This window comes from Sciurus carolinensis, chromosome 1 (assembly GCF_902686445.1).
Source record: "Sciurus carolinensis chromosome 1, mSciCar1.2, whole genome shotgun sequence".
In the NCBI taxonomy this organism is placed as follows: domain Eukaryota; kingdom Metazoa; phylum Chordata; class Mammalia; order Rodentia; family Sciuridae; genus Sciurus; species Sciurus carolinensis.
In genome coordinates, this window is record NC_062213.1 from 73,760,203 (window position 1) to 73,772,350 (window position 12,148).

At 33.2% G+C, this 12,148-nt stretch overlaps 1 protein-coding gene across 1 annotated transcript in view; it reads right to left on the reverse strand.

Moving 5' to 3' along the window:
* The window catches only part of Rab2a (RAB2A, member RAS oncogene family), a 79,207-nt gene that overhangs the window by 21,046 nt on the left and 46,013 nt on the right, over window positions 1-12,148 (reverse strand). Inside the window, exons 4-6 of the mRNA XM_047550675.1 lie at window positions 11,274-11,356; window positions 10,782-10,874; window positions 2,052-2,163 (exon numbers count right to left, since the gene is read on the reverse strand). Of these exons, the coding sequence (XP_047406631.1) occupies window positions 2,052-2,163; window positions 10,782-10,874; window positions 11,274-11,356 (288 nt within the window). The remainder of the gene's footprint in view (window positions 1-2,051; window positions 2,164-10,781; window positions 10,875-11,273; window positions 11,357-12,148) is intronic.

Sequence of the window (12,148 nt, forward strand, 5' to 3'; positions counted from 1 at the left end):
TCTGGTTATTTTCTAAAAGTTCTCTACTTTAACAAAATTCTGCTTTTCTGATCCTTTGGTCATAGTAAGGCTTTTTCTGACCTGTCGTCATTGGTTATTCCAGCTTGTCAGTCTTTCTAGCACCTATTTCTGAAGTATGAGATAAAAATAAAATCAATGCTGTGTGATTCCTCAAGTACCAGGTTCTATAGCAAGCCTGAATTTTCCACTTGTCTTTTAGAATCTTCCTGTATTTGTTTTATGTATGATGTCCAGGGTTTTAAATACACGCACTTAACAGGAGAAATAAGGAGAAATAAATCTACTCCATTTTCTCAGAAGCAGATGTCTTTTGGCTATTATTTTCATCTTTAATCAATTCCTAAATCATATTAAGAAATTTAAGGTTGATTCTACCCTATTTTAGAACTGTCCTCCATCTTCTTAAAATACTTTTTTAGATAAAACTGCATGAATGATAACATTCTGTAATGCTTATTTATGAACCCTTTAAAAATAAAATCATGACAGATTATTTCTTAAAATCATTGCTTTTGAGAGGCAAATTAATTTTTCACTCTAAATAAAATGATGTTCACTGATGAGTAAGACAAATTCCTGCCCATTAAACATGTATTTTATTTATTTATTTGTATTTTATTCAAAGACAGAATTGTTGTTGTAAGTGCTGACAAAATAGGCATGCAATATATTTCATTTAAATGTTCAGCCAAAGGGACAACAGTAATTTACCGATTACAAATAAAAATGTACTTTTACTTGTTAAATAAATGAATACAAAGGCATTAGAGACAGAATTAGAAATCTAGGATTATTTCCCATTAGTTGACGCCTTGTTATCTGACTTCATAGTGTGTTTTTTTTTTTTGGTTGTTAAAATGCAGGCAATTTTGTATTTATGGTTGTTAAAAATCAATAAGATGGGTGGGCATGGTGACACACACCTGTAATCCCAGCTGAGGTAGGAGGAGCACAAGTTCAATGCCAGCCTCAGCAAATTAGCGAGATCCTATCTCTAAATAAAATATAAAAAAGGGCTAGAGATGTGTCTTAGTGGTTAAGTGACTCTGGGTTCAATCCCTGGTACCAAAAAAGAAGAAGAAGAAGAAGAAGAAGCAGAAGAAGAAGAAGAAGAAATCAGTAAAAAAAGAAGAAAAAAAATCAGTAAGATGTATATTGTTAATAATCAATAAATTAAGGTATGTTTCAGATATACTGAACTCCTCTTCTCCTTCTGGTTCCTTTATGGTTTCAAATGTAACACATCTAACACATCAGAGCACCTCTCTGAAACAGGTAATTTTATGTCTGTTTGAAGTTGGACAAGAGTGGAATGGACTTTTCACTGGGTGTGCCATATGAAGTGAAACGTTACTCTTATGTGTTATCAAGTTGTAATTATTGTCAATAACAGAGGAACCTCATCAAATATACGTAAGTATAATATTTTATCAAAGAATTCTTCAGTGTATATACTAGTGTTATAGAATTACTATACTTAATTTCTGGGAGGCTGGGGATGTTGCTCAGTGGTGAAGCACTTGCCTAGCAAGCATAAGGCACTAGGTTCTATTCTAAGCACCACAAATAAATCAATAAATCTGGCTCCAATAAATCTGGCTCCAAGTATCACTGTAAATAAATATCCACTGACCGCTTACTATGTTGAAGACACATTGCTAGCTGTTGCTTAGGACCCTGTCCTCTGCTATCCTTAGAATGGTAAGATTCTTCTTTCAATTGTTGTCTACTTTTTGCAGCTGTTTCTATACACTGTTATCCAGGAGGAAATTAAGCATTATTTTGAGTAAATTACTCATTTTCTTAGCCTCTTTTCTTCTTTTAATAAGACTCAAGGATATAATTTAAGAGTTTGATGGAAGATGAATGTTAGAAGGCACTTTGAAAAGAAGAAATTTTTCTACTTTATTTAAGAACTATCAGAGACTAATAAACTGATAGAATAAACACCAAGAAATAAATGTTACCGTATATGAAACATTTCTATTAAGTGAAAAGATGATGAACACTTAAAAGGGCCTTTTATTTACCTCTTCTACATTGGAAGCAGTCTTAGCAGAAGTTTCCATGAAGATAAGTCCATGTTCTCGTGCAAAGGCTTCACCTTCTTCTTTTTTTACTTCTCTTCTAGATTCTAAATCACTAAACATGGGAGGAAAAGGGTCATGTTATTAAACAACATGGTACAAGGAGAGGCACCTGTGCCGAGTACACAGATGAGTTGCCATAAATGTGATGAAAATATATTATCTACCCAATTTCCTGAAGCTTTAGTAAAATCCAAAGTCATAAGGAAACATTAATTAGATTATTAACCTCAGTAGGTTTAATTCTCAGTTTTTTCTAAAAGCAAAAACACAGTGGGAAGGCTAAGAACAGACAGATAAAGTCTAAGCCAGAAATTCTAGATGAAATTTACATTACTCACTTTTATCATACTGAAATTGTATTGGGCAGGGGGGGAAATTAGCCCTTGTCTTGTGAGTATATTCTGTTGTAAAAGAACTTTACTATAATACAATATTTATTACTACTTTAGGATATAACACCCATGAAATTCCATATAGCCTTGACACACTCTTCTGTTGGATTTACTTCAGATTTTAAGATATAAAACCAATAAATACAGATGAATCATCTTGCATGTGCCTGTGCATCCCTGGAATCATCGTCTTCCTTTTTACTTAAAAGGTAACCACTGTTCTGAATTTGATGTCTTCATTCTCATGTATGTTTTATATTTATATTCATGTTTATAATCATAAATAGAAAATATTTTTTGCCTGTTTACAAAAATCCAGATGTAGCTACTATTCTACAACTTAATTCTTATTAGCATTATGTTTCTCAGATTTATACATTCAATACAGGTAGATCTAGTTTTCAAATTTTTTACAGTTGTACTATATTCTACTAAATGAACAAAACATTTTTATTTCCAGGAGACAATTTTAAATTGTTCATTATTACAATGAACACGTATACACACACACGTATAGAAAAATTGTGTGTATGTATGTGTACATGTACATGTGCCAAAGCCTTTCCAGGGTAATATTTTTCAAATAGTGTTATGACTCACTGAATTGTAAAATCACTTTAGTAGGTCATAGACAGAATTCCTTAAAAAGAAAAAAAAAATAAGAAAGAAAGAAACATAATAGAAAATATCAATGTATATAACCCATCGTTTCATGGAATTTTTGTTAAACATGTTAATTGCATACTAAATTTATATAGTAGATCATGATTTAAATGTATTTTCTTAAAGGAAAAAACAGAAACAAAAACAAAAATAAACCAAAAGTCATTGTACTTGAACATTATATAGTACCAAGCTGCTTTCTAAGACAATGGTCATATCCTCAGTTGCCCAGGCATAAAATCATATTGCTGTCTTTGACTTTGCATTCCCTATAACTCTCACATAAGTAGTTGTTTCCACTACTTATGTATCTACCTAAGTCATTTTTTAAGTTTTATGCCCTTTCTGTTTAGTGTTTATATTTATGATCCTTTTATTATAAAAAACTTTAATCTTTTAAAACTATTTTCTATTTCTTGTATAACCAATTTATAATGCCACAGTTAGAAAATTTGTGTCATCTGTCACTCTGACTAGGTCACTGCCCTTCTCAAATCCCTTCATTGGCTCCCTATTGCTTAATGCATTTACTTTAAAAAATGCTTATTCCTTGTTTTGATGTCTAGCCCACTTCACTCCATCCAATAATAATCACCTCATTTATTTCTCTGTTCTTTCTCATTCATTATACTATCACCTAAAGAAGGATCACTCATCTACAATCATCAGAAACATTTCTTGTATGTATACTATGTTGTTCCTTCACTATAAGCTCCTTGTGGTCATCAACCAAATTAAAGCCACCAGTAAGTTGCCACCTATCATATTTCGAGGCACAAGGAAAAAACTGGCAAGATTGAGGTATGAATAATCTTTTATTCTCCAAATATTCTCTTATTATTTCATATACTGAGTTTTGACACATGTACCTGTAAAACCACCAGCCCAAGTTTCTTATACTCCACTGTCATCAATCCCTTCTTTCCCCGGTCCCTCAGGCAACTAATGATCTGCTGCTACCGATAAGCCTGCATTTTCTAGGATTTTCTATAGTGTAGTCCTGCAGTATTTCTTTGTCTGTTTTTCACTGAGCATAATTATTTTGACATTTATCCATTCTGCTGCACATATCAATAGTTCATTCCTCTTTATTGCTGAGTTGTAGTCCATTGTAATGCTATAACACAATTTATTTATACAGCTGTTGATTCACATTCAGGTGTTTTCTAGTTTTTGGTCACTACAAGTAAAACTACTACAAATATATGTACAATTCCTTATGCAGACATGTGAAAATAAATTTATGTTGGGTAAACATCTAGGAGTACAGTGGCTAGGTATTATGTTGGATATATGTTTAATTACTTTTTTTAACTTTTTCTTTCTCTCTTTTTTCTTTTGTGATACTGGGGACTGAATACCACCCACTGAGCTATGTACCCAGCCTTTTAAATTTTATTTTGAAATAGGGCCTCACTAGGCTACCTAGGCTGGTCCCAAGCTTGTAATCTTCCAGTCTCAGCCTCCCAAGCAGCTGGAATTATATGTATGCACCACCATGCCTGGCTTTATGTTTAATTTCTAAAGAAACTATGAAGTTTTTGTATCTATTTTAGATTCCCATCAGCAGTAACTACTTTTATTTTTTCCATATTTTTATTGGTGTATTACAATTATATATAGTAGTGGGATTTATTGTTACATATGAGTACATGCACATAATGTAACAATATAATTTGGTCAATACCCTTCCTCAGTATTTCCCCTTTCTCTCTTCTCTTCCTCCACTTCGTCCCTTTCCTCTACTGATCTTCCTTTGATTTTCAAGAGACCACAATCTCTCTTTTTAAATTTTTCCTCTCTAGCTTCCACATGAGAAAAAGCACATTACTCTTGACTCTGAGTTTGGTCTATTACACGTAATAAACGTAACATAATGCTCTCAAGTTCTGTCCATTTTCCTGCTAATGATGTAATTTCATTTCTCGTTATTGTAGAATAAAACTACATTGTGTACACATACCAGATTTTCTGAGGGACATCTAGGCTGGTCCAATATTTGGCTATTGTGAATTATGCTGCTATAGACATGGGTATGTATGCATCACTACAGTATGATAACTTTAATTCTTCAGGATAAATACTGAGGAGTGGTATAGATGGGTCATGTGGTGGTTTCATTTCTATTCTTCTGAGTAATGTCTTGACTGAATTCCATATTGGTTGTACTAATTTATAATCCTACCTACAGTATAAAAAGTGTTCCTTTCCCTCATATCCTATCCAGCATTTATTACTGTTTGTATTCTTTAATTATTTAATTTTTTTGGTACCAACAATTGAACCCAGGAACACCAAACCGCTGAGACACATCCCTAGTCCTTTTTAATATTTTATTTAAAGACAGAGCCTTGCTGAGTTGCTCAGGCCCCCTCTAAGCTGCTAAAGCTGGCTTTGAACTTGTGATCCCTCCTGCCTCAGCTCCTGAGTCAGCCACGCTATTTGTATTCTTGATGGCTGCCATTCTAACTGGAGTAAGATGAAATCCCAGTGTAGTTTTGATTTGCATTTCCCTAATTGCTAAGTATGTTGAGTATTTTTTCATATATTTGTTGGCCATTTGTATTTCTTCATTTGAGAAGTGTCTGTTTACTTCATGTGCCCATTTGTTAATTGGGTTATTTGGCTTTTTTGCTTTTTTAATAACTTTATTTAATTTTGTATATGGTGCTAAGGATCAAACCCAGTGCCTCATGCATGCTAGGCAAGCACTCTACCACTGAGCCACAATGCCAGTCCTTATTTATTTTTTTGATGGCAAATTTTTTGAGTTCTTTATATATTCTGGATAATAATCCTGTCAGAAAAGTAGTTAGAAAAGATTTTATCTCGTTTTGTAGGTTTGTTCTCTAGTCCTAAATGTTTGCTTTGCCATGCAGAAGCTTTTTAAATAGATGCCATCCCATTTATGAATTCTTGGTATTATTTCCTGAGTTTTAGGAGGAAGTCAATGACTATGCCTATATGGTAAGTGTTGGCCCTATGTTTTCTTCTAGGATGTGTAAACTCTCTGGTCTAATTCCTAGGTCTCTGATTCATTTTCAGTTGACTATGTTCAGGCTGAGAGATAGAGATCTAGTCTCATTCTTCTACATAACCAGTTTTCCCAGTAGCATTTATTAATAAAGCAGTCTTTTCTCCAATGTTTCTGGCATCTCTGTCAAGGACCAGATGACTGTAGGTGGGTTTGCCGCTGTGTCTTCTGTTTCACTGGTCTATGTGTCTGTTTCTGTGACAGTATTATGCAGTTTTTGTTACTATAACTCTAGTATAATTTGAAACTGGGTATTGTGATTCCCTCAGCACTTTTTCTTTTGACTTAGTATTGCTTTGGTTATTCTGTATCTTTTATTCTTCTAAGTGAATTTTTTTAGAACTATCTTCTCTAGTTCTGTGAAGAATGTCATTGGTATTTTGATGGGAATTGCACTGACTCTGTATATTGCTTTTGATGAATGGCCATTTTAAGAATGTTAATTCTGCCTATCCACAAATATAGGAGGTTCCTGTATCTTCTAGTATTTTCTTCAATTGCTTTCATCAGCGTTCTATAGTTTTCATGGTAGAGGTCTTTCACCTAGTTGGCTGGACTTAATCCTAGTATATATTATTTTTTTCTTTTGAGGCTATGGTGAATGGGATTATTTTCCTGATTTCTTTCTCAGCAGATTCATTACTGGTATATAGGAAAACTACTGATTTTTCTACACTGGTTCTGTAACATGCTACTTTGCTGAGTTAGTCTATTAGTTCTTACAGTATCCTAGTAGAGCTTTCTGGATCTTCTAAGTATAGGACCATAACTGCAAACAGATGATCTGTCTTCTTCCTTTCCTATTTTTATCCCTTTTATTTCTTTCTCTTGCCTAATTGCTCTGGCTAGAATTTTTAGTATTACATTGAATAGGAGTGATGAGACATCTTGTATTGTTTCAAATTTTAAAGAAAATACTTTCATTTTTACTCTATTCATTATGATATCAGTTTTGGGTTTGGTGTATATAGCCTTTATGATGTTGAGGTAAGTTCTTTTTAGCCCTAGTTTTTTCAGTGTTTTTATCATGAATGGGTGGTGAATTATGTTGAAGGCTTTCTCTGCATCTGTTGAGATGACTGTGATTTGTTAATTAGCAGTATATCTTTACTTAAATGCCAATTCAAATCTTTTGCTTATTTAAAAAAACTGGATTATCTTATTAGTGAACTGTGAGAATATTCTAGATGAAAATATTCTGGGGCTGGGGTTGGGGCTCAGGAGTAGAGGGCCTGCCTAGCACATGTGAGGCACTGGGTTTGATCCTCAGCACCACATAAAAATAAAGGTATTTTGTTCATCTACAAGTAAAAAAATTTTAAAAATACTTTGTCAGATACATGTTTTGCAAATACTTTCTTTCAGTCTATAGTCTGCCTTTTCCTTTCTGTAACTTTTTTTTTTTTTTTTTTTTTTTTTTGAGTTATAGGGGATGGAACCCAGCGGGTGCTCTAACACTGAGCTATATTCCCAGCCCTTTTGATTTTGAGACAAGGTCCCACTAAATTGCCAGGGCTGGCCTTGAACTTGTGATCTTTCTGTCTCAGTCTCCCAAATAGCTGGGATTACACAAAGTGTGCCAGTACACTCAGTTTCATTTTTGTAACTATCTTAGAAAGCAAATGTTTAATTTTGAAGTGTAATTTATTTCTTATTTTTGCTTTTATAGTTCATGCTTTTTTTGGTCCCATTAAGAAATGTTTGCCAAAACTAGCTAATGTCATTAAGATTTTATGTTTTCTTTCAGAAATTTTAAAATAGTTTTAGCTCTTACACTTAGAACTGTAATTGAATTAAGTCTTGTATATGGTATAAGGAGAGGGTTGGGTTCAATTTTTTTTTTGCAATTAACCTGTTTGAGCACCCTTTAATGAAAGATTACCCTTTCCCTTTTTAAAAAACTAAAAATTTTTAAGATAAAGATTCTTCTCAAATTTATCTAAAGATGGACTGTAATTCTGGTCCATCCTGCACACTTTTAAGATAAATTAAATTAGCACTTTTGTCAAAAAATTAAATTTACCATATATGTATGGATTTATTCTTTAGAACTTCTTACACTGTTCTACTGTTCTATTCTATCTATTGTGTTATATTTTGGATTTTTTTTTTTTTTTTTTTAGTTGTAGATGCAATTGCTTTTTTCAAAATTTTTTTTTTTTTGATGTTGGGGATTGAACCCAGGACATTGTGCATACAAGGCAAGCACAAGCACTCTTCCAACTGAGCTATATCCCCAATCCTGTTTTTCTTTAATTTTTATGTGGTGCTGAGAACTGAACCCAGTGATTTACACATGTCAGGTAAGTGTTCTACCATGAGCTACAACCCCAGTCCCATATATTTTGGATCTTAAATGTCCCCCAAAAGCTTATGTGTTGATTGCCTGGTAGCCAGCTGATGGTGCTATTAGGAGGTGGTAGAATTTTTAGGAGGTGGGGCATAGTTGGAAGTTTAGACAAGTCATTGGGGGTGTGCCCTTGAAGGAGATACTAGGACCCCAGTCTCTACTTTCTTGTTTCCCAGCTTCCATGAGTTCTCCTGCCATGTGCTTCTACCATGATATATGGACTTGACCAAAGCCCAAAAGCAATGAAGGCAAGTGACCACGGACTGAAACCTCTGAAACCGTAAGTCAAAATAAATACCACTTTTCCTCCTTTTATTTTACTTTTCTTAGGAAAGCTAACTTAACCCATAATGCCATTACCAGACTAAAGTGATTATAGTAGCTTCATAATAAATCTTGAAATCAGTATTGGTGAAACTGGTAATTCCTCCAATGTTGTTCCTCTTTCTCAACGCTGTTTTGGCTAGCTTATGGCTTTTGCAGTTTTGCATAAATTTGAAAATTAGCTTGTCAATATCCAGTTCCCCTCAAAAAGGTGTGAGGGATGGACCAGAATTACAGTCCATCTTTAGATAAATTTGAGAAGAATCTTTATCTTAAAAATTTTTAGTTTTTTAAGCTGGGCCTGGTGGCACATGACTGTAATATAAATAGCAGCAACCTGGGAAGCTGAGGCAGGAGGATCACCAAGTTTAAAGCCTGCCTCAGCAACTTACCTAGGTCCTAAGCAATTTGGTGAGACCTTCTCTCAGAATAAAAAATAAAAAGGGCTCTGGTGATATTGCTCATGGGTAAAGTGCCCATAGGTTCAATCCTCAGTACCAAAAAAAGAAAAAAGAAAAAAAGAAAAAGGAAATTTAATTTTCTAATCTATGGATGATACACTATTCCATTTACTTAAGTCTGTTCACAATAGCACTATATTATCTTTTCCTTTTAGAACCTGAAAGACTAGAGAGATGTCACCCTTTCATTCCTAATACTGGTGATGTATATCTTTTTTCCTGATCGTTATCTATTTTATTTATTATCTTAAGAACTAGCTTTTAGTTTCACTGGTTTTCTTTTTAGCATTCCTTTCTTTGCTTACCTTGAGTTTAATTGTTCTTATCTCTCTAGTTTCTTAAGGTAGAAGTTTAGATTGTTGATTGATACTTTTTCCTCTCATATGAATTCAGTGTTATAATCTTCCTCTAATTACTGTATTAACTGTATCACACACATTTTAAAAGATTGTAGAGTTAACTTGTGGAAAACAGGTAACAATAAAAATAATCACTATCCAGAGAAATGTAGACTGTGCCCTGTGGAATACAATTATCACTTTGTAAGTAAGTTTCTTTCCTCACATTTTTGTATTCATCTTTAAATAAATTTCAGCATTCCTTATTTGACTATAAATGTGTGGTATTTAAAGAGTTCTCTCTTGAACCAGTTATAAATTCTTATTAGTTTCTTCATTAACCAATGAGATTACAAACTTTGATATGTGTTCATTATCATGAGTCATGATTCTATCTTTCTAAACACAGAATCTTTTAACAATATGTATTTTATAAACCAAAGGAATTCATGAATTGTGTCTAGCATTCTAAAAACATTAATTTTGTTACCACTATAAATATGTACTAAAATTAGTAAAAATTTACCATACTCTTGGAAATTTTATGGAAACTGAGGCCAAGCAACTATGTTTTCTCATCTACAATCATTTTAAGCCTAACATGTAAGCATGTTTACTGCAGATAATGCTCTAAGTAAAATAAGATTTTAAAAAATTAGGATGATACTAATATAGGGTTAAGGAGGTAAGCTTAAAAAGTACTAATGTAACATTTTCTTATTAAGACGTTTTAGAACTTTAGAAAGATACCCGATTAATTGTATTGTATTAATTCTATAATGCACATTAAGTCATGAAAAGGAAATATTTTTCCGAGTTAGAACAATTTGGATAATACTTAATAGTCACCCATTCCCTCCAAAAAAACCAATGGATTTTATTTAAATTAGAAACCAGATAAAACTCCTTCAGATTAATGATAATTTTCAACAGAGCTACTTATCTGTATTTTAAAAGCCAAAAGAAATACCCTACAATTTCCAAAATTTTAAAATTTAAGAAGTCAGTTACTTACATTTAGATAAATGTACAAGAAAAGGAGTCACATGAACAGTAATCTGTAGTGTCCATCATTAATGCAAAGTAACCTCTAATTTAATCCTTTTACCTTTTATTTCCAATAAGCATAATGACCATGTTGGAATTGGAATGCTGGCGGGCATCTTCTAACCAGGTTGTCAAGTGGTTGAACGTATCTCTCCTAAACAGAAAGAATAATTTGATTATGCTTTCAAAGTATTGCCCTTAGTGGTACACAATGATAACCATTTTTAGCCAAATCCCCTTAGTAATGGGAAACAGTTTGCAAGTACAGAATTTTTGAGTTTAGAGTTCACCGATTATATTTCAGTCTAGAAATTAAATATAATCACACTTGAGAAAATTCCAACAAATAAATAATCTTATCAAGATTATTTCTTATTTAAATAAGAAAAAGAATTTTGCTGCAGATTCTGTAGTAAATTTCAGTTTGATTCAAGACAAACAGTTTTAATGGTGAGCCAGGGCATAAAGACGAAGCTGTAGTTTTATCAGTGCAACCATACTTTTTAGAAATAATCTCTGCACTGACCACTGAATTAAACTGACAAGTACTCACCTTGTAATATCATACACTAGTAAAGCTCCTGCTGCACCTCTGTAATATGACCTTGTGATGGAACGAAAGGACTCCTGTCCTGCCTGTGATAAAAGAAAAAAAAAAAAAAAAATGGAAGTTTCCTTTAAAACTCTGTCCTCTACATTTTCATATCACTCATACAGAAAATATGGGAAGAGGAGCATAAAAGGAGAAACAAAATCTTCAACAGTTTTTGGAACAAGTCAATATCACTATTGCTCAAGTCACTGGGATGCACATACAGACTTCCTGCAACCCTTGGTGTTGCCACCAGAAAAAAGACCCCTAGCCTTTTTTGGCAATCCCTGACAACCCAATTTACTGAATGGTTTCACAATACATGAATCATTATTAGAGCACAGAATGGATTCCTAGCAACTAAGCTCTGAAGACAAATTTGAAAGGAAGCAAATAACCCAGAGCCTCACATTTGAATTCAATAACCCATTCCCTGGGGCAGCTGTTGACACTAGAATAAATAAAGCCCATTGTAAATAAATGATGAATGACATCTTTACGCCCACCATCTGCTGGTGTAAAGGTTGTTGGAAGGCCAAGGATGTAGATTTTATCAGTTATATCATAAATGGCATCGAGCTTTCAACAGTCATAAGATGGAATTCTTTGAGCAATCATTTTATTATGAAAAACAGAAAATGGTTCTGAATTTAATTTATATAATTTTTTCTTCCACACTTAATCAATTTTCTCTGCATTTGATATACAATGCTTGTCAAAAGGCAATAGGATTTAAAGTCATCTTTATATCCACTTGTGAAACAGATACCAGAGGTTAAATAAAATTAGGTAATTTCTCTAACTCATGGTACTAGCATTCTGCTTTTTAAGAAAGG